The sequence below is a fragment of the Mandrillus leucophaeus genome, unplaced genomic scaffold, assembly GCF_000951045.1.
Source record: "Mandrillus leucophaeus isolate KB7577 unplaced genomic scaffold, Mleu.le_1.0 Scaffold7, whole genome shotgun sequence".
In the NCBI taxonomy this organism is placed as follows: Eukaryota; Metazoa; Chordata; class Mammalia; order Primates; family Cercopithecidae; genus Mandrillus; species Mandrillus leucophaeus.
The window spans coordinates 8854148-8873716 of NW_012107585.1; the positions used below are offsets into that span (position 1 = coordinate 8854148).

At 50.2% G+C, this 19569-nt stretch overlaps 1 protein-coding gene across 1 annotated transcript in view; it reads right to left on the bottom strand.

Annotated features, from left to right (window-relative positions):
• The window catches only part of PITPNM2 (phosphatidylinositol transfer protein, membrane-associated 2), a 177046-nt gene that overhangs the window by 25076 nt on the left and 132401 nt on the right, over nucleotides 1–19569 (bottom strand). Inside the window, exons 4-6 of the mRNA XM_011964525.1 lie at nucleotides 6602–6816; nucleotides 5386–5507; nucleotides 2589–2816 (exon numbers count right to left, since the gene is read on the bottom strand). Of these exons, the coding sequence (XP_011819915.1) occupies nucleotides 2589–2816; nucleotides 5386–5507; nucleotides 6602–6816 (565 nt within the window). The remainder of the gene's footprint in view (nucleotides 1–2588; nucleotides 2817–5385; nucleotides 5508–6601; nucleotides 6817–19569) is intronic.

The following is a 19569-nucleotide window of genomic DNA, read 5'->3' on the forward strand; positions in this document are numbered from 1 at the left end:
TGGGGGCTTTGGCTCATCAAGCTGGGACCGTGTGGCACCCGTGTGTGTGTGAAATGCCACATTCCATTGATTCCTTTTCCTGCCAATGGGCCTTTGGCTAATTTGCATTGTTTCTCCATTTTGCTTTCACAAACCTGCTGCTCTGAACATTCCAGAACAGGCATGGGGATTTCTCCAGGGGACAAACCCGGGAGAAGCAATCTCAGGGCATGTACCCCTGCCTCCCCTAGAGCATGCTGAGCGGCTTTGCGAGCAGTTGGGCCATGCCAGCCTCCCAGGCTGGTCTCCTGTGCACCCTCTTTTCCTGCCTCCTCACTTCCCACCTCTGGCTTTGCTGAGTCTTCCTTTCTAAATCCCATCCATTCTTAAAGACATCTCTGTGGGATGGAGTCCTGTGTCCCCTGCCAAGTCCCAGGGGGGCCTCAGGCGTGGCACACTGAAGAGCCTTGGTTTCCTTTTCTGGGACCGTCTGCTGGCCTCACAGGGCTGCCAGGAAGGGCCGCATCCCTTGCTCTACCCTATATAGGGAAATGCCTCCTCCTGGGGTGAACGGAAGGGCTGGGACATGCACGACATCTGGGGCCAGGCAGTAATGAGGACAGCTGAGAGCTGTCCCAACTCCCAGGAGTCACCTCCTCAAGGTCCCCAAGAAGCTCAGCGCAGCTCACATGAGTTCATGAGATCATCCCCGTGATGTTATAGGACTAGTGCTCACAGTTGTCATCAAGCCCCACCTATGTGCCACACCCCATCTTCGGTTCTGAACTCACGGTCTCAGCCCACAACAGTCCGATAGGATTGGTGTCATTACACCTATTTTACAGAAGATAAAAGCAAAGCTCAGTGAGGCTGAGAGACCACAAAACCACCACGTGTGAGTCAGGCCTGGACTCCAAAGTTGTCTTCTTTCTTCCCACCAGTCACAAGTTCCTGCTTTCTGAGGGGAGAACTGACTTTCAGGGAGCAGGGGAGTCTCTGCAGCTTGGCCAGGATCTCAGCTGCTGCGTAGGGCTGGGGAGGGTCAACGGGACCCACAGAGCCGGAGTGCCAGGAGCTGCAGCCTTAGTAGGTCTGCTGGGTGTCCTGTGCAGGGCTGAACCTAGAGAAGCCTTGAGGAGAGAACCCTCAAGTCACCAGCGCTGATGTATTCAGGTTCCTGAGGTCGAGAAGGGCAGTAGGGGATGCCTTGCCCAGGATCGGTGAGCCCCTCCCAGTCCTGCCCATATGCTCCTCCACTCCTCATATTCCCTGGGAAGTGAGAACCACCATTCCCATTTTGGGACTTCAGCACTAGGGTTGCAGGTCCCAGTCTGTGAGCCCTGGGTAATGGAGAGAGGCAGGTTTGGGCCAATCTAAGCTCCCAAGGGATTAGAGAGACGGATTGCAGGAATGCATCCCTCTCAATGGATGGGATGCCACCTCTCCCAGCTGCTGACTGACACTGAGGTAGCCCTTCTGGAAAAAGAATGGTGGACAATGTGTCTGAGGGTTCTTCCCTGGGGATGGAGGTGGTGACATCATCACACCCGTTGAGGCCCCGTCCACGTCTCTGTTTCTCCAAATGGAAGACTGTGTCCTCGGACCCCAACCCTTTTGGGTACACACCCAACCTTCCCTTGGGGTCGCAGCCTCAACACTGAACATGGCTGTCTAGTGAGACACCCCCCTGCTGATGCTAAGAACAGGAGGATGTTAATTCAGGACGAGGGTGGCTGGGATGGGAGGCAGATCTCGTTCAGCCCGTGTTGGGTCTCTGCTTCCTCCTGCGTAAGTGGGGTGACAATGCCTACCCTCATGAGTCATCATGAGCCTGTGTGACATGCGTGATGTGTACTGTCAACAGTGTGGCTCTGTTCATTCTTAAATTAAGTCACCCTTGCTCATGGCATCACAAGGTGTCTGGCTGGGGTGCCTTTTGAATCACGGGCCTCAGGGACTGGAACCAGCCCTTGGACTGACGTCATGTTATAACCTCAGCAGAGTGGGGTTGAGGGCTCTAGGTGAGGAAATGGCACTCACTGCACCAGGACACCCAGGCCATCTGCTGTCTACCTGTTCCATGGGCACCTACTCTGGCTAGGCTGGTGTGGGTGTGAAGGCCACTATGAAGTCTGAGACACCCTGCTCCTGGGAGCTTCCAGCCCAAAGAGGGAGTCTGAGCTGTGACCCTGGGTTCTGGGCCTCCTCGAGTAGAGGAAACAAAGGCCTGGGAGCCCAGAGACCCAGGTGAGCAGCAAGGAAGCTGTCCCCAGGGGCTACTCAGACCTGTGGAGTGTGGGCTACACTTTATCAAATGCGAACCAGGTCAGGAATGTCTGGGGGCAGTGCCTAGGGCTTCTTCATCCAGTAACACATACTGCTTGTCTCTGCACGTGCTCGTAGGTATTCATGGATGCCCAAGATAACACATGGTTGCGGGGTAGTGGGGAAGCTGGAAATGGGCTTTGGTGTCACCTTCCCAGAACAACAGAAATGCAGACTCCCAGGCAGACATGCAGAGAGAGGAGGCAGACAGGCAGGTGACAGGAGACAGAAGGGTTGGGTGGCCCGGCACTGCCCACCCTGCATGGGGTGTGCTCTGTGCTCACCGGTGTCATGGATGAACCTCTCGATCTTGGACTGCATGCCCCAGTAGCGGAACTCCACCTTGCAGAGCTTGTATGCACACATGATGGGGAAGACCTGCTTCTTGTACTCCTCGATCCAGTTGTCTGACAGGGGCCCCCGCTGAGTCTTGGTTGACTGGAACAGTTTGGGGTCCTCTTCTGTCTTATACTCATTGTGGGGCACAGGGTCTTTGACAATGTCGATGAAGTCTGTGGGAAAACCCTTAGAGTGGCCACTTCAGCCCTGACCTCAACCTCCACCCACATCTCCTCTCCATGTTCCTCCACCCCCAAATCCTCCCAGGATTCTGGGCCTTGCCCTGCCAGAGAGACTCTGGGGAGTAAGGATCATGTTCTGGGCAACTCTGACCTCAATATCCTTGACAATGGGGCTTGCAGTTTCCTTGGTGCATTCATTCATTCAGACAGGGGTCTTGCTATGTTGCCCAGGCTCAAGCACTCCTCCCACCTCAGCGTTCCAAAGTGCTGAGATTACAGGTATAAGCCAATGCACCTGGTCCCTTGTTGCCTTTTCAAGTCATTTCAGCAAAACCCATGTTCTGAGTGCACTACCTCTTGGCAAAGCAGATAAATAAGGCAAAGAGGAAACACTGGGGAGATGAATTTCCATGAAGAATACAGGGTGTGAGGAACAGAAGAGAAGGCTGGGAAAAGCTTCCCACGAAGATGGTGTTTCAGCCAGAGGGGTGGAATCGAGAGGTCAAGAATGTCTCAGTAGCACTGGCCCTTGAACAAGAGGTGGGGGTTTCTGGGGAAGGAACCACCAGGGTGTCTGCGTGGGGAGAAGGATGGCAGTGGTCACAGAGCAATGGGGATGCCCTGGACATGCTAGCCATTTCTCTCCAAGCTAGGAGCCCAGGTAGTGCCCTGAGGGCCAAGTGGACCCAGGTATAGGTCTGAGGTTGAGAGGGACGCAGGCAGGCCGGCCTGTTGGAAAAGCCTTCCTGGACAGAGACCAGAAGAGATGTCTGAAGAAGCCTACAGGGGGTGTCTGGCCAAGCTTGCTTTGGGCTGGGCCTGAGAGCAGGGGCAGATGCCACAGAGGTAGGGGTGCAGAAAACAGGGTTAGGGGCTGACAGGACCTGGTGAGGGTGACAAGAAGAGGGGTGATGGCTCTGGGCAGGACGTAGGCCAGGCCACTTATGATCACAGGCTTCCCCTCCACAGGGGCATCTCAGAGCCCTCCCATGGCCACCTCCCACGGTGGAGGCAGAGCCCTCCTGTGTGCTCACTCCTGAGGCACATGTGTGTTGGACAGGACTGGAGCACTCACTGAGTGAGAAAGAGCCCTAGGAAAGGGTTTGTGGCTCACAGAGCCCTTTTTTATGGTTGGGTCTGCTCTAGCCAGGCCCTTGGCTACCTCATTTTCTCCAATGCATGGGCCCCTCTGTATCCAGGCTGCAGACTGCAGACACAGACATCAGCTCCACCAAAACCAGAAGGGTCAGGAGCGAGTCTGAGAACCATAGAATGCCAGGAGTGATGAGAGCTCTTCCCGGAGCAGACCACATGCCCTGCCCATGCGGGCCGGCACAGGAAATGTCACAGAGACTTAGGACCCATGGCAGCTGGCCTCAGAGGGAGCCTGCAGAGCTCTGGCAGTGTCAGGGCTGCCTGCTATGGGAAGAGCTACGTACCCCCCAACCCTGATTCCTATGCTGAAGTATTAAACCCAGTGCCTCAGAATGTGATCTTATCTAGAGATAAGGTTTTTAAAGAGGTAATCAAGTTAAAAGTAAGGCCATTAAGGTGGGTCCTAATCCAGTATGACTGGTGTTCTTATAAGAAAAGGAGACACAGAGGCAGACAGACACAGAGGGGAGTGACCACGTGGCGACCGAGGCAGAGATTGAGGGATGCTTCTACAAGTCAAGGAGCACCAAGGACTGCCGGCAAGCACAGACACTGAAGGGGCCTGAACAGAGTCTCCCCCAGGGGGAAGAGCCCACATGCCGTGATCTCAGACTTCGGGCCTCCAGAGCCCTGAGAGAATAACTGCATGTTGTACACGCCACTCGTGCTATGATGCTTTGTTCCGCAGACCCAGGAAATCCCAGCAGAGGTAGGGGGTTGGGCCTGGAGCAGCTCCTGGGGCATGGACACCCACCCCCAACCTGGCATGCCCTGCTGAGATGCCTCCACGGTGACTTGGGCCTTGCATCCAGAGGTTGCAGGAGGGTGGCTGCTGAGTTGCACTGGCCCACATATGTGTTTTGTTTGACTGGCATAAATTTATTTACAAAGATTTCTAATTGGTTGCTAACATTTAGTATTGGGAGATTTCTCATGAAAATCCTTATCACTGGCTTCTCTTGAAAACGAAGATCTAACAAATGGTGCCCATTCCCTGAATGTCACTGTCATCTGGAGGCAGTGGGTAGGGCATCCGCCATCAGGAGGTCATAGACCCCATCGTGTGCCAGGGGCACTTGTGCATGGCTGTCAGCTAGAGATGGATCCCCAAGCACACGTGTACTTCTGGGGAGTAGGGATCCCTCAAAGGGATGGAGGGAAGTGACTCTGGGGGCTCTGGGTAGAAAAGGCACTTGGACTTGGTATATACATCAGGAGAATGGGGCTGAGGAGGCCTGTCCTGCCTCCCCCATGGGCCCCATGCTTGCTCCAACTCTGACCTGCCTGCCCAGGACAGGGCCAGGTCTGGAGTCTACCAGGTGTAAGGAAAAGGGGCAGGACAAGAGGGGCCTGTGGGTAGGAAATCCAGAGTACAGCCCTGTGGGGCTCTGCCCTTCCTGGTTACCGATTGTCAGCTGGTTCTTTTCCACAGGAGAGAGGTTGAACACATCGGGGTTTTCTCCAGCATCAGTTTTATAAAAGGTTTCGATGTCGATGGAGAATTTCTCCACGAAAGGGCAGGTGAACCTGTGTGGGAAGGAAAGCACCCATCAGGACCTGTCCTTGGAGAGGTCCAGTGTAGCTGGCCAGGGCCTGTTGACCCACTGGGTAGGAGTGGAGCCAGTGAGCGGGCATAGAAGGAGGGTGGAGGGTAGCCAAGACTCGCCTGCCCCGTCTACCTCCTGGACCGCCACTTTGTCCCAAGAACAACCAGGATGGGGGTAGGGAAGGATTTAGGGGGAGAGGAAGACAGTACATCTTCGGTGGCTTCTAGAAGCCCTATGTCCAATGTCCACAGCATGGCAGGAACACAGGAACAGCTATGGCAGCATACTGCCAAGCAGGAGGAAGCTGGGGTGCTCCATGGGGCATGCCATCCCTAGTTCCCAAGAAGCCAGCTCTGGTAATGGGGGAATAGCCTCTCTCTAGGCTGGAGATGAGCTTAGAGAGGAAAGTACTACTGGGAAGAGGAACAAGCTCTGTGGATCCCTAAGTAAGTTCCAGGTGCCTACCAGTGTGGGGAAGGGAGCCCCAGGAGATTTGTGGGGACCCTACCTGCTCAGCAGTAGGCAGCTGGTGGAACCAGCCCCCATCTATCCAACTCAGCAGTGCTGAGCTACACACTGGGGGACACAGAGTGAAGAACCCTCTGCCAGGAAATCCCAAGGACAGCCCTGCTCAGCATGGGATGTGGGACAACACTGTCACAGCAGCTGAAGGTCTCCGAGTTGAAAGGGACCTCTGTGTCATCTGGTCTACCCTCAGTTTCTTTCCAGCAGGCTGTCTCGGCCTTCTTAGGGAGCCTGAAGTAGGTTTATATTCCCTGCATCTTCTGGGATGGCAAAGGAGTCTCCAACAGCCCTCGCTTGACTCATGCCTTCATGGCCTCCACACGTGAGGAGTCAGGAGGCATTTCAGGGTGCATCCTTCCCTCTCTTGCCTGTGCCTGCCCTGGGTGACCTTCGGGGCACCTGTATGGAACAAAGCCTGGGCTCCCTGGGGTTATGGGGTGTTGAGCCTGCTTGAAGGCTGATCCCATCCCCTGGATCTATGCCACAAGGCTGCTTCCTGCCAGATGGCATGTGGAGGTGGGAGGCACATGGAGGCCAAAGCAGGCGCACCTGGTTCGGGTGTAGGGGTAGGCATTCCAGGACTCCTCCACCACCCGCAGGGCTGCCTTGGGCAGGATGGAGCGGAACCAGCTGGGGATGTGCATGCCCACATGATACACCTTGTGTGTGTACTGCCCAGAGCCGCCTGGGCCATCTGTGTACGGCCGGTTCTCCAGGATCTCCACGCCGCTGCCTTCACCGTATGTCTCGTTACGGCTCTTCTTCTGTGGGGACAAAAGCACCTGCAATGTGTGTGGGGCCAGAGCACTTTTCAGGAAGGAAGGGGCACAGGAGACTGGGCCCAGGGGTGTGGAAAGGGAGGAGGGGCTTTGGTCAACAAGGCTGGCTCCTCCTATGTCACTTCCAGACCCCCAGATCTATATGCCAGGGTTTGTGCAAGAGGCTGAAGGGGCCACAGACTCCCTCTCCCAGACCTAGTGCTGCACATACAAGTCCTATATTTTGACTCCCACCTGTCCCAGGACTAAAAGCATTCCCAAGATCAGGAACAAGACAAGGATGCTCACTTACTTGCTTCTCCTCAACACTGTGCTATAAGTTCTAGCTAGAGCAATTAGACAAGAAAAAGAAATAATAAGAGGCGACCGGGCATAGTGCCTCACGCCTGTAATCCCAGCACCTTGGGAGGCTGAGGCGGGCAGATCACTTAAGGTCAGGAGTTTGAGACCAGCCTGGGCAACATGGTGAAACCTCATCTCTACTAAAAACAGAATAATTGGCCAGGCATGTTGGCACATGCCTGTAGCCCCAGCTACTCAAAGGCTGAGACAGGAGAATTGCTTGAACCCGGGAGGCAGAGGTTGCAGTGAGCTGAGATCATGCCTCTGCACTCCAGCCTTGGTGACAAAGTAAGACTCTGTCTCAAAAAAACCAACCAACCAACAAACAAACAAAAAACAAAACAAAACAAAAAGAATAAGAGGCATCCAAATTGGAAAGATAGAAGTAAAACTATTTCGAATTCCTGATGCCATAATCTTATATATGGAAAATGCTAAACAATCTCCACCAAAACCTGTTAGACCTAATAAATAAATTCAACAAAGTTGCAGAATACAAAATGACACACAGAAATGAACAATGTCAAAGAAAATTAAGAAACAATTCCATTTAGAGTAGCCTCTGAAAGAATAAATACCTAGGAATATATTTAACCAAAGAGGTGAAAGACCTGTGCACTTAAAACTACAAAATGTTGCTGAAAGAAATTAAAGTCCTAAATAAATGGAAAGACATTCCATGTTGATAGATTGGAAGATTTAATATTGTTAAGATGACAACACTGCCCCAAACAACCTACAGATATAATGTGATCTTTATCAAAATCCTGGCAGCCTTATTTGTAGAAATGGAACAGCTGATCCTAAAATTCATATGGAATTACAGGAGACCCCAAAGAGCCAAAACAATTTTGAAAACAAAACAAAACCAAGTTGGAGGACTCACACTTCCCTATATCAAACCTTACTACAAAACTACAGTAACCAAAAAAGTGTAGCACTGGCATAGGATAGATGAATAGATCAACAGACAGACAGATAGATAGAATATAATTGAGAGTCTAGAAATAAACCATATATCTATGATCAATTAATTTTTGAGAAGGGTGCCAAGACCATTCAATGTGGAAATAATAGTCTTTAAAAAATGGTGCTGGGACAATTGGATAACAACATGTAAAAGAATGAAGCTGGACCCTGTCTCATAGCAGATACAAAAACTCGATATGAATCAAAGATTTACAAATAAGAACTAAAACTATAAAAGTATAAGATGCTTGAGAAATGGTAGTTTAAAAAAAGAAATAAAATCACAAAATGATAAAACGGAAGAAAACTGGGGCAAACAAGGTCATCTTTATGACCTTAGATTTGGCAATGCTTTCTCAAATATGACACCAAAAGCACAAGCAACAAAAGAAAAAATAGATGAACTGGACTTAATCAAAATTAAAAACCTTAGTGTATCAAAGAGCACTATGAAGAGAGAAAGAGACAACCCATCAAATGGGAGAAGACATTTGCATACCATGTATCTGACAAGAGACTTGTATCTAGAATATATAAAGAACTCCTACAACTCAATAATAAAACAAATAACACAATTCAAAAATGAGCAAAGGACTTGAATAGCCATTTCTCCAAAGAAGATATACGAACGGCCAATAAGCACATGAAAAGATGTCAGACATCACTATTCATTAGGACATGCAAATCAAAACCACCATGAGGGCCGAGCATGTTGGCTTATGCCTATAATCCCAGCAATTTGGGAGGCCGAGGCAGGCAGATCACTTGAGGCCAGGAATTAGAGACCAGCCTAGCCAACATGGTAAAACCCCATCTCTACTGAATATACAAAAAGTAGCTGGGTGTGGTGGCGTGCACCTGTAATCCCAGCTACTTGGGAGGCTCAGGTAGGAGAATCGCTTGAACCCAGGAGGCAGAGGTTGCAGTGAGCCGAGATCGCGCCACTGCAGTCCAGCCTGGGTGACAGAGCAAGACTCTCTCTCTTTTTTTTTTTTTTTTTTTGATATGGAGTCTCACTCTGTCACCAGGCTGGAGTGCAGTGGCATGATCTTGGCTCACTGCAATCTCTGCCTCCTGGGTTCAAGCGATTCTCCTGCCTCAGCCTCCCAAATGTCTGGTACTATAGGTGCCCACCACCATGTCCAGCTAATGTTTTGTATTTTTAGTAGAGATAGGGTTTCACCATGTTGGCCAGGATGGTCTTGATCTCTTGACCTCCTGATCCGCCCGCCTCAGCCTAAGACTCTGTCTCAAAAACAAACAAACAAAGCAAACAAACGAAAAACACAATGAGATAGCACCTCACACCCATTAAGGTGGCCAGTATTTAAAAAAAAAAAAAAAAAAAAACCAAAAACAAAATTTAAAAAAAAAAAAAAAAAAAAACCTGGAAAAAAGAATCAATGTTGGTCGGCATGTGGAGAAACTGGAACCCTACTGGTGGGAATATAAAATGGTGGGAATGTAAAACTGTTGAAAATAGTTTAGTAGGCCAGGTGTGGTGGCTCACACCTGTAATCTTAACACTTTGGGGGGCCGAGGTGGCCAGATCACGAAGTCAGGAGTTCAAGACCAGCCTGGCCAGCATGATGAAACCCCATCTCTACTAAAAAAATACAAAAACTAGCTGGACATGGTGGCATGCACCTGTAGTCCCAGCTACTCAGGAGGATGAGGCAGGAGAATCGCTTGAACCTGGGAGGCGGAGGTTGCAGTGAGCCGAGACTGTGCCACTGCACTCCAGCCTGGGCAACAGAGTGAGACTCCATCTCAAAAAAAATAAAAAATAAAATAAAATAATAAAAAAAGAGAAAAGATAATAGTTTAGCAGGGCAGGCATGGTGACTCACTCCTGTAATCCCAGCACTTTGGGAGGCTGAGGCGGGTGGTTCACTTGAAGTCAGGAGTTCAACGCTAGCCTGGCCAAAATGGTGAAACACCATCTCTACTAAAAAAATACAAAAATTTGCCGTGTGTGGTGGCGCACGCCTGCAATCCCAGCTATTTGGGAGGTTGAGGCAGGAGAATTGCTTGAACCCAGGAGGCAGAGGCCACAGTGAGCCGAGATCGTGCCACTGTACTCTAGCCTGGGTGACAGTAAGACTCCGTCTCAAAAAAAAAAAAAAAAAGTTTATCACTTTCTCAAAAAGTTAAACATAGCATTACCATATGACCAGCAATTCCACTTCTGGGTATGCACCCAAAATAACTGAAAACAGGGAGTCGAACAGATACTTGTACACCAAGCCTTCAGATGACTCCAGCCCTACCAGCTGCTGCCAAGTATTCACAGAAAAACCTGTACAACAATGTTCGTTGCAGTATTATTCACAATAGTCAAAACGTGTAAACAACTCAAGCGTCCATCAACAGATGAATGAATAAAATGTGGTCTATCCATACAATAATAGAATATTATTCAGTCACAAAGAGGAATGCAGTAATGCTACATACCACAACATGGATGAACCTTGAAAAGATTATATTAAGTGAAACAAGCCAGACACAAAGGACCACATATCCTGTGATTCCATTTACATGGAAAGTACAGAAAAGGAAAATATATATAGACGGAAAGTGAATTAGTGGCGGCCTACTGCTGGGGAACACGGGGGAAATGAGGAGTGACTGCTAATGGGCACAGGTCCCTCCCTCCCTCCCTCCATCCCTTCCTCCCTCTCTCCTTCTTTCCTTTCCTTCGTTTTCTTTTCTTTCTTCCCTTTCTCTCGCTTTTCCTTCCTTCCTTCTTTCGTTCCTTCCTTCCTTTCTCTCCCTTCCTTCCTTCCTTCCTCCCTCTCTTCCTCTTTTCCTCCCTCACTCCTTGCCTCTCTTCTCTTCCTTTCTCTTTTCCTTCCTTCCTTTCTTTCTTTCCTTCCTTCCTTCCTCCCTCCCTCCCTCCCTCCCTCCCTTCTCTCCCTCTTTCTTTCTCTTTCTTTCTTCCCTCCTGCTCTGTCACCCAGGCTGGAGTGCACTGGCATGATCACAGCTTGTTGTAACCTCTAACTCTTGGGCTCTAGTGATCCTCCCACCTCAACCACCTGAGTAGCTGAGACTACAGGACCATTCCACCACACCTGGTTATTTCTTTTATCGTTTTTCTTTTCTTTTCTTTCTTTCTTTTTTTTTTTTTTTTGAGACAGAGTCTCATTCTGTCCCACAGGCTGGAGGGCAGTGGCGCGATCTAGGCTGACTGCAACCTCAGCCTCCCAGGCTCAACTGATTATCCTGCCTCAGCCTCCCAAGTAGCTGGGATTATAGGCGTGCACCACCATGCCTGACTAATTTTTGTATTATTAGTAAAGACAGTGTTTTGCCATGTTGGCAAGGCTGGACTCAAACTCCTGACTCCAAGCGATCCGCCTGCCTCGGCCTCCTAAAGTGCTGGGATTACAGGCATGAGCCACCATGCCCAGCCATGCTCGGCTAATTAAAAAATCTCTTTTCTAGAGAATGGAGTCTCACTATGTTGCCCAGGCTTGTCTCAAACTCTTGGCCTCAAGTAACCCTCCTGTCTCAACCTCCCAAAGCTTTGGCATCACAGGTGTGAGCCACTACACTCAGCTGGTACAGGTTTCTTTTTCTTTTCTTTTCTTTCTTTTTCTTTTTTTTTTTTTTTTGAGATAGAGTCTCACTCTGTCTCCCAGGCTGGAGTGCAGTGGCGAGATCTCAGCTCACTGCAACCTCCGCCTCCCAGGCTCAAGTGATTCTCCTGCCTCAGCTGCCCAAGTAGCTGGGATTACAGGTGTGCGCTACCAAGCCTGGCTAATTTTTATATTATTAGTAGAGAAAGGGTTTTGCCATATCAGCCAGGCTGGTCTCAAACTCTTGACCCCAAGTGATGCACCTGCCTCGGCCTCCCAAAGTGCTGGGATTACAGGAATGAGCCATCGTGCCTGGCTGGTACAGGTTTCTTTTGAGGTGATGAAAGTGCTCTGGAATTAGGTAGTGGTGATGGTTGCACAGCTCTGTGAATATACCAAGAACCTTTGAACTGTACACTTTAAGTGAGTGAATTATATGGTGTATGAATTATAGCTCAAGTAGCTGTCAAGTTATTTAAAAATCCCATGGGTCAAGGGGGCCTGAGGGGTTTGCTGAAGAATGTTCTGTTGCTTGGCCTGGTGCTGGCTACACAGGCATATTCACTTTTTGCAAGACCATCAGGATAGACACTTATGAATCATAAACTTTTCTGTATATACGTAACACTTAAATAAAAGGTGAAAAAGAATTAAGAATGAAACTGGGAAAGAAAAGTCTGTAGGCTGCTCAGAGTACCCCACCTTCAGAACACCAGGCCGATGAGGGCCCTGCCACTCAGAGCCATCTCCCTGACAAGCCTACGGCACACCACTATGAGCTGACTTTTGCCAGGCAGCAGGGTCTCTGAGAATGAGCAAGCGCTCCTCTCTCCCTCCAGGAAAGCCACAAGCCCCATCAGCCAAACAGTTGAAGCGGAAATAACCCCAGAGAGCAAAATCCCCCACCCAGTGGAGGGCCTGTGCAGGCCTCACCCAGAGGAGTTCACAGTAAGTAGAAGAAAGAGATGTCATTGTCCAGGCTGGTCCGCTTTGGGAAGAATCATCCCTGCTCCAGACTTCAGACTTGGGGTAAGAACGACCATCATGTGATGAGGGATTAGAAGACACGAGGGGAGGCCTTCACTCAGCCTCAGGGGGGTCAGGGAAAGTGACCTGCAGGGGAGCTGGGAGGTGAGGAGGCACTCACTAGGCAGGGGTAGATAGGACAGATATGCTGGGTAGGGAGGCAGGTGACAGAGTGAAAGGTGTGTGTCTGGAGGGAGCCCTGGAAGCGTGTGGACTCAGTTGCCTGGGTGTAGGCTGTGAGGCAAGAAGTGGCAGGGAAGGGCCTGGGAGCTAGGCAGAAGCCAGATCACAAAAGTTTTTGTTTGTTTTGAGACAGATGAGACAGAGTCTGGCTCTGTCACCCAGGCTGGAGTGCAATGGCACGATCTCGGCTCACTGCAACCTCTGCCTCCCAGGTTCAAGTGATTCTCCCACTTCAGCCTCTCGAATAGCTGGGATTACAGTCACGCACCACCACACCCGGCTAATTTTTGTATTTTTAGTAGAGACAGGGTTTCACTATGTTGGCCAGGCTGGTCTCACACTCCTGACCTCAAGTGATCTGCCCGCCTCTGCCTCCCAAAGTGCTGGGATTATAGGAGTGAGCAACCGTGCCTGGCCATAAAAGGAGCACAGTTTTGACGCTAAAGGAAGAAAAGGGTTTAAGCAGGAGAGGAGCACAATCGAATCTGGGTCCCAGGAAGAACGCCCTGGTACACGTATGGAGAATGGAAGATCCCCTGGCATGGGCAGCTGCCCACAGGAGGGGTGTTCTTTCCTGGGTTTAGATAGGAGGTGAGGCCCCCAGCTCTGGGAGCAGCAGGAGATGCCTCTGTGCTCAGCAGGTAGGCCAGGTACTTAGTGGCTTTATGAACATGAAATCTTGGTAGCTGAGGGCAAAGGGGAAAAGGGAGAGGCCAGGCTGCAGGTGAAAGTGGTCAGTGGGCCAGGCACAGTGGCTCAAGTCTGTAATCCCAGCACTTTGGGAGGCTGAGGCAGGCAGATCACCTGAGGTCAGGAGTTCGAGACTAGCCTGGCCAACATGGCAAAACCGTGTGTCTACTAAAAATTAAAAAAAAAAAAAACAGTCAGGCGTGGTGGTGGGTGCCACTAATCCCAGCTACTTGGGAGGCTGAGGCAGGAGAATCACTTGAACCCAGGAGGCGGAGGTTGCAGTGAGCTGAGATTGTGCCATTGCACTCCAGCCTGGGTGACGAGTGAAATTCCATCTCAAAAAAAAAAAAAAAAAAGGCCGGGCATGGTGGCTCAGGCCTGTAATCCCAGCACTTTGGGAGGCCGAGACGGGCCTGGGTGGCAGAGCGAGACTCCGTCTCAAAAAAAAAAAAAAAAAAGGCCGGGCATGGTGGCTCAGGCCTGTAATCCCAGCACTTTGGGAGGCCGAGACGGGCAGATCACGAGGTCAGGAGATTGAGACCATCCTGGCTAATGCAGTGAAACCTCGTCTCTATTAAAAATACAAAAAAATTAGCCAGGCGTGGTGGCAGGCACCTGTAGTCCCAGCTACTCAGGAGGCTGAGGCAGGAGAATGGCGTGAATCCGGGAGGCAGAGCTTACAGTGAACTGAGATCACGCCACTGCACTCCAGCCTGGGCGACAGAGCAAGACTCTGTCTCAGAAAAAAAAAAAAAGAAAGAAAGAAAGTGGTTAGTGAGCCCAGGTACACTCTATAGACTAGTGACTTAGCCTTTTCCTGCCTACCATGGTGGGACAGAGGCCCCATGCCCCTGAGCAGCCACCCACCCTGCCAATGGGCTGAGATCTGCTCCTCACCCTGTGCCCAGACCTGTCCTGTGCTCAAACTGGGTAGAGGCCACAGGGTCCAGGCAAAAGGGAGCCACATATTTACCATCTGGGCTGCAGGGGCCCTAGCCCTGTTTACTGAGGACCCACCTGCTGAGAATTTCAGTTTATTTATTTATTTATTTATGAGATAGGGTCTCACTCTGTCCCCCAGGCTGAAGTGCAATAGCATGATCATGGCTCACTGCAGCCTTGACCCCCCAGGCTCAAGCAATCCTTCTGACTCAGACTCTAGAGTAGCTGGGACTACAGGCATGCACCCCACCACACCTGGCTAATTTTTTATTTTTTTGTTGAATGCCTTGGTCTCTCAAAATGCTGGGATTACAGGAGTAAGCCTCTGTGCTCAGCCTGGGAATCAGAGTTTCTAAATCAAGCTCCATTGCGGTGTCAGGTGAAGACCATGACCATTCCGCTTGAACAGCAAGCTGCCCTTTCCTGAGGATGTGGGGCATGGAGTTTACCTTCAGCTATGAGGGTCCAAGAGGGGCTCCCTCTCAGGGAGGTGGCAGAACATGCGGGCTCAGAGCATAGTTTCTGCAGTTCAAATGTCTGGGTGCAAACCTTCCTCTTTTTCTTTCTTTCTGTGTGGTCTCTGATAAGTTAACCTCTATATGTCATCATCTCCCCATCTGTAAGAGGAGGAGAAGCAATAGTACTGGCTGGGTTGTTGAGAAAATTAGATGCGAGCACGTGTAGTTGACGTACACAGGATGAGTTCAGGATGTGTGTGTGCTCAGCAACAGCGAACATCATTCTAGGATGCCACGCCTTGGCTTTATCCCAGCAGGGAGACTGGCAGGGGAATCACCCTGGCTCCAAAGGCAGATGTCTCCATGGCTTCAAAGTTCCCCTGAAGGATGGAGTGAAGAGCCAGGCCTGGAAAACCCTTCATTTCCGGTGCTCAGAGGCTCCCGGTACAGCCAAGAGGTGTGGGGAAGGGTGGTGAGGAGGGCCCAGGCAGCATGGCTCTCTGCTCAGCCTTTTTCTAGGCCTGGATCAGCCATTGATATCAGCACTTGGGCTACAAGGACACGGCAGAGGAGTGCAGCCGGGTTTCAGCTGTGTCTCTGAGCAGGATGTGGCTGGGGAGGAAGGCCCTTTTCATAGCTATAGGCACCAGGCCTGCTTAGAAGACCCGCAGAGCATCAGACACCGGCACTCCTGGTGCATGCTGGGGCTGAGACTCAGATAGTGGCCTCAGCTGCTCAACTGTCATTATCAGGAGCAATGCAGGCAGGGAGAGAGGGCTTCCTGGAAAAAGAGGCTACCAGGAGAGGCAAAGAGCATGAACGAGAGCCCCAAGCAGAGATTTCCAGACCCTGTCTCAATTTACAGCTTGCCTTTGCAACCGCCTATTCTCCTCTGCACTTCAGAGCCCTGAGATATTGTGGGATCATGCTCCCTACTCCACAAGTGGGGAAACTGAGGCACAGAGTACTGGAGCCAACTCACCAAGGGGACAGCCAAGTCTCCCAGGCCATGAGTGACTGTGGTAGTGCAGAGACAGAGAAGAAGCCACAGATTGCACTAAACTGCAGAAACCTGCGTGTGCATCAGACCCCCCAACCCCTACCTAACAGGGGCCAGGTATGATGGGTGGTTGGTCTGGCAGGAATTGAGGGCAAAGGGAGGTCTGTTCCTGAAGGAGGGGCACTGGCCAGATGCCACATCTACACTCAGGGATCTGATGTGCCCTGCCTCTTCCCCTAGGGCCCTTCACTCAAGCCTCTCTCCCCAGAGGCCCACCAGGACCAAGCAAGGCAGGCTCTGCTCTGCTTGTTCTCCCAGCTCCCTGTCACAGGGGCATGGCCCTGTCTCCTGGCTAGGTCAGCAGCTTCTCCTGCTCATTAGCCTTGACATGGAATTTACTGCACAGCTGAATGAGGTAGGCAGCTTGAAGCACAGGCTGGGCTGGGGCCAGCTCACTGGAGGGAGGGGACAGCTAGGAGTGGCCCTTGCTGCCAAAGAGCCTGACCCCAGGGTAGAAATGTGTCTCCTGGACTTGGTGTATGGCTCAGGGGACTGAGGACTATGCCCCCTGTGCTGGGCTCACTGAAGCTGCCACTCAGGATGTCAGTGCGCAGGCGTGCATGTGTGCACACACATGTGGCGTGTGTGGGGGTGCAGGAGCCAAGGCCCATGGATTCAGGGCTCTTCTGGGTGGAGCAGAAGGTGCACGTGACCAGAGCCATCTCTAGAGACGGCAAAGAAAGGAACCAGGAGGACACTTACAAAGACATCCTCAAGATGACCTACTTGTGGTATACATGGGGAAACTGAGGGCCAGGGACTGTAAGCAACATGTTTGGGCCATACAGCTGGAGGGCCAGAGGTGACTGGAGGCAGGAAGGATTCTGGTGGGACTCCTGGGCAATGCACAAGTCCACAGACTCCCCAGAGGATGCCACCTTCTCACTGGCTGCTGCCAACAGCTCATTAAAAACATGTTCTCCTAAATGTAAGGGCTCAAACTATAAAATTCTTAGGAGAAAACATAGGCATAAGTTCTATGACCTTGAATTCGGCAACGGTTTTGGAGCCATGACAACAAAAGCACAAGCAACAAAAGAAAAGACAGATACACTGAACCTCATCAAAATTAACAGCTTTTATGCTTCAAAGGAAACTAAAAAGAAAGTGAAAAAACAACCTACAGAATGGGAGAGGATTTTTATTAATAATATATCTTTTTTTTTTTCTTTTTTTTTTTTTTTGAGACGGAGTCTCGCTCTGTCGCCCAGGCTGGAGTGCAGTGGCCGGATCTCAGCTCACTGCAAGCTCCGCCTCCCGGGTTTAGGCCATTCTCCTGCCTCAGCCTCCGGAGTAGCTGGGACTACAGGCGCCCGCCACCTCACCTGGCTAGTTTTTTGTATTTTTTAGTAGAGACGGGGTTTCGCCGTATTAGCCAGGATGGTCTCGATCTCCTGACCTCGTGATCCGCCCGTCTCGGCCTCCCAAAGTGCTGGGATTACAGGCTTGAGCCACCGCGCCCGGCCAACAATATATCTTATAGTAACTTGTATCCCTGTCTCTTATACACATCTAGATGTGTATAAGAGACAGTCTTGGCTCACTGCAAGCTCCGCCTCCCGGGTTTAGGCCATTCTCCTGCCTCAGCCTCCGGAGTAGCTGGGACTACAGGCGCCCGCCACCTCACCTGGCTAGTTTTTTGTATTTTTTAGTAGAGACGGGGTTTCGCCGTATTAGCCAGGATGGTCTCGATCTCCTGACCTCGTGATCCGCCCGTCTCGGCCTCCCAAAGTGCTGGGATTACAGGCTTGAGCCACCGCGCCCGGCCAACAATATATCTTATAGTAACTTGTATCCAAAATATATAAAGAACTCCTCCAATGCAACAACAAAGAAACAACAACCCCATTCAAAAACTGGCAAAGGAGCTGGGCATGGTGTTGTACACCTGTAGACCCAGTTACTCCAGAGGTGAAGTTGGCAGGATGGCTGGAGCCCAGGAGTTCAAGGTCAGCCTAAGCGGCATAGCAAGATTCCATCTCTAAAACAATAATAAGAAAAATAAAGGCAAAGAACTTGAACAGACATTTCTACAAAAAGATTATACAAATGGTCAATGAGCAAATGAAAAGATGCTCAACATCATTTGTCATTAGGGAAATGCAAATCAAAACCATAATGAGATACCACTTCACACTCACTGGGGCAGTTAAAAAGACACACAGCAGCAAGTGTTGTTCAGGGTGTGGAGCAATGGAACCCTCGTACATTGACGGTGGGAACGTAAAATGGTGCAGCTGCTGTGGCAAACAGTTTGGCGGTTCCTCAAAAAGTTAAACATAGAGTTACCATATGACCCAGCAATTCCACTCGAAGTAAATATCCAAGAAGAGGAAAACATATGTCCACATAAAAACTTATACACGAATATTTATGGCAGCATTATTCACTGTAGCCAAGAAGTGGAAACAACCCAAATGTCCACCAACAGATGAACGGGTAAACAAACTGTGGCCTACCATGGAATGGAATATTATTTGGCCATAGAAAGTAATGGAGCACTGGCACATGATACGACAAGGATGAAACCTGGAAATATTATGCTGAGTGAAAGAAGCCAGACACAAAAGGACACATATTGTATGATTCCATTTATATAAAATGCCCAGAATAGTGGAATCTATAGAGACAGAAAGCACATTATTGGTTGCCTGGGGCTGGGGTGAAAATAGTGATTTCCTTTTTGGGGTAATAGAAATGTTCTAAAATTGATTCTGGTGACGGTTGTACAACTCTGAATAGGCTAAAAATCACCGAACTGTGCACTTTAAATGGATGAGTCATGTGGTGTGTGACTTATATCTCAATAAAGCTGTTATAAAACAAAACAAACAGAAACCAATCCTGCCTCTTGCACTTACTAAGATCAAAAAAATCAAATGTGGCAAGCAGGAAGGGGCCTCGCTGGCACTGTGAGAGAGAGATGGGTCACCTCTAAGCATCTCTCTGCCACGAATGTCCCTCCTAGTGTCCAAAAGCTCAGTTTTCTGCTTATGCAGGAAACCTCATGTTTGAGGCAGTGGCGACTTTAAGCCGAGCATCTGTTTCCATGGAGATATGACGGGCTAGCCAAGGGCATCCTCGGTCAGCTTCCTGAACAGCAGGTGTGTGTGTGTGTGTGTGCATACACGTAGGCACACGGATGCACATGCATATACAGGCACAGGCCTCTCTAAGGCACAAAAATGTGCTATATCTCCATGGCCCAGAGCAACTAAGTCCCCTTCCAACTTTCCTAAGTGGATGTTGGTTACTGCAACATCCCCTTAGGAAAGGTGTATTAGTACTATTACCCCCAAGTCACAGATAAGACGATCAAGGCTATGAGAGGCTCAAACTTATCCAAGGTCACACAGTTACTAAATGGCACAGCCAGGCCGTGAATTCAGACCTGTGTCATTCCAGAGCCTGCTCAGCCCATAGCACCAAGGTGCCTCAACGAAAAGACCTCAGCATAAGGTGGGTGCTCCGTAAATTCTTATTGAAC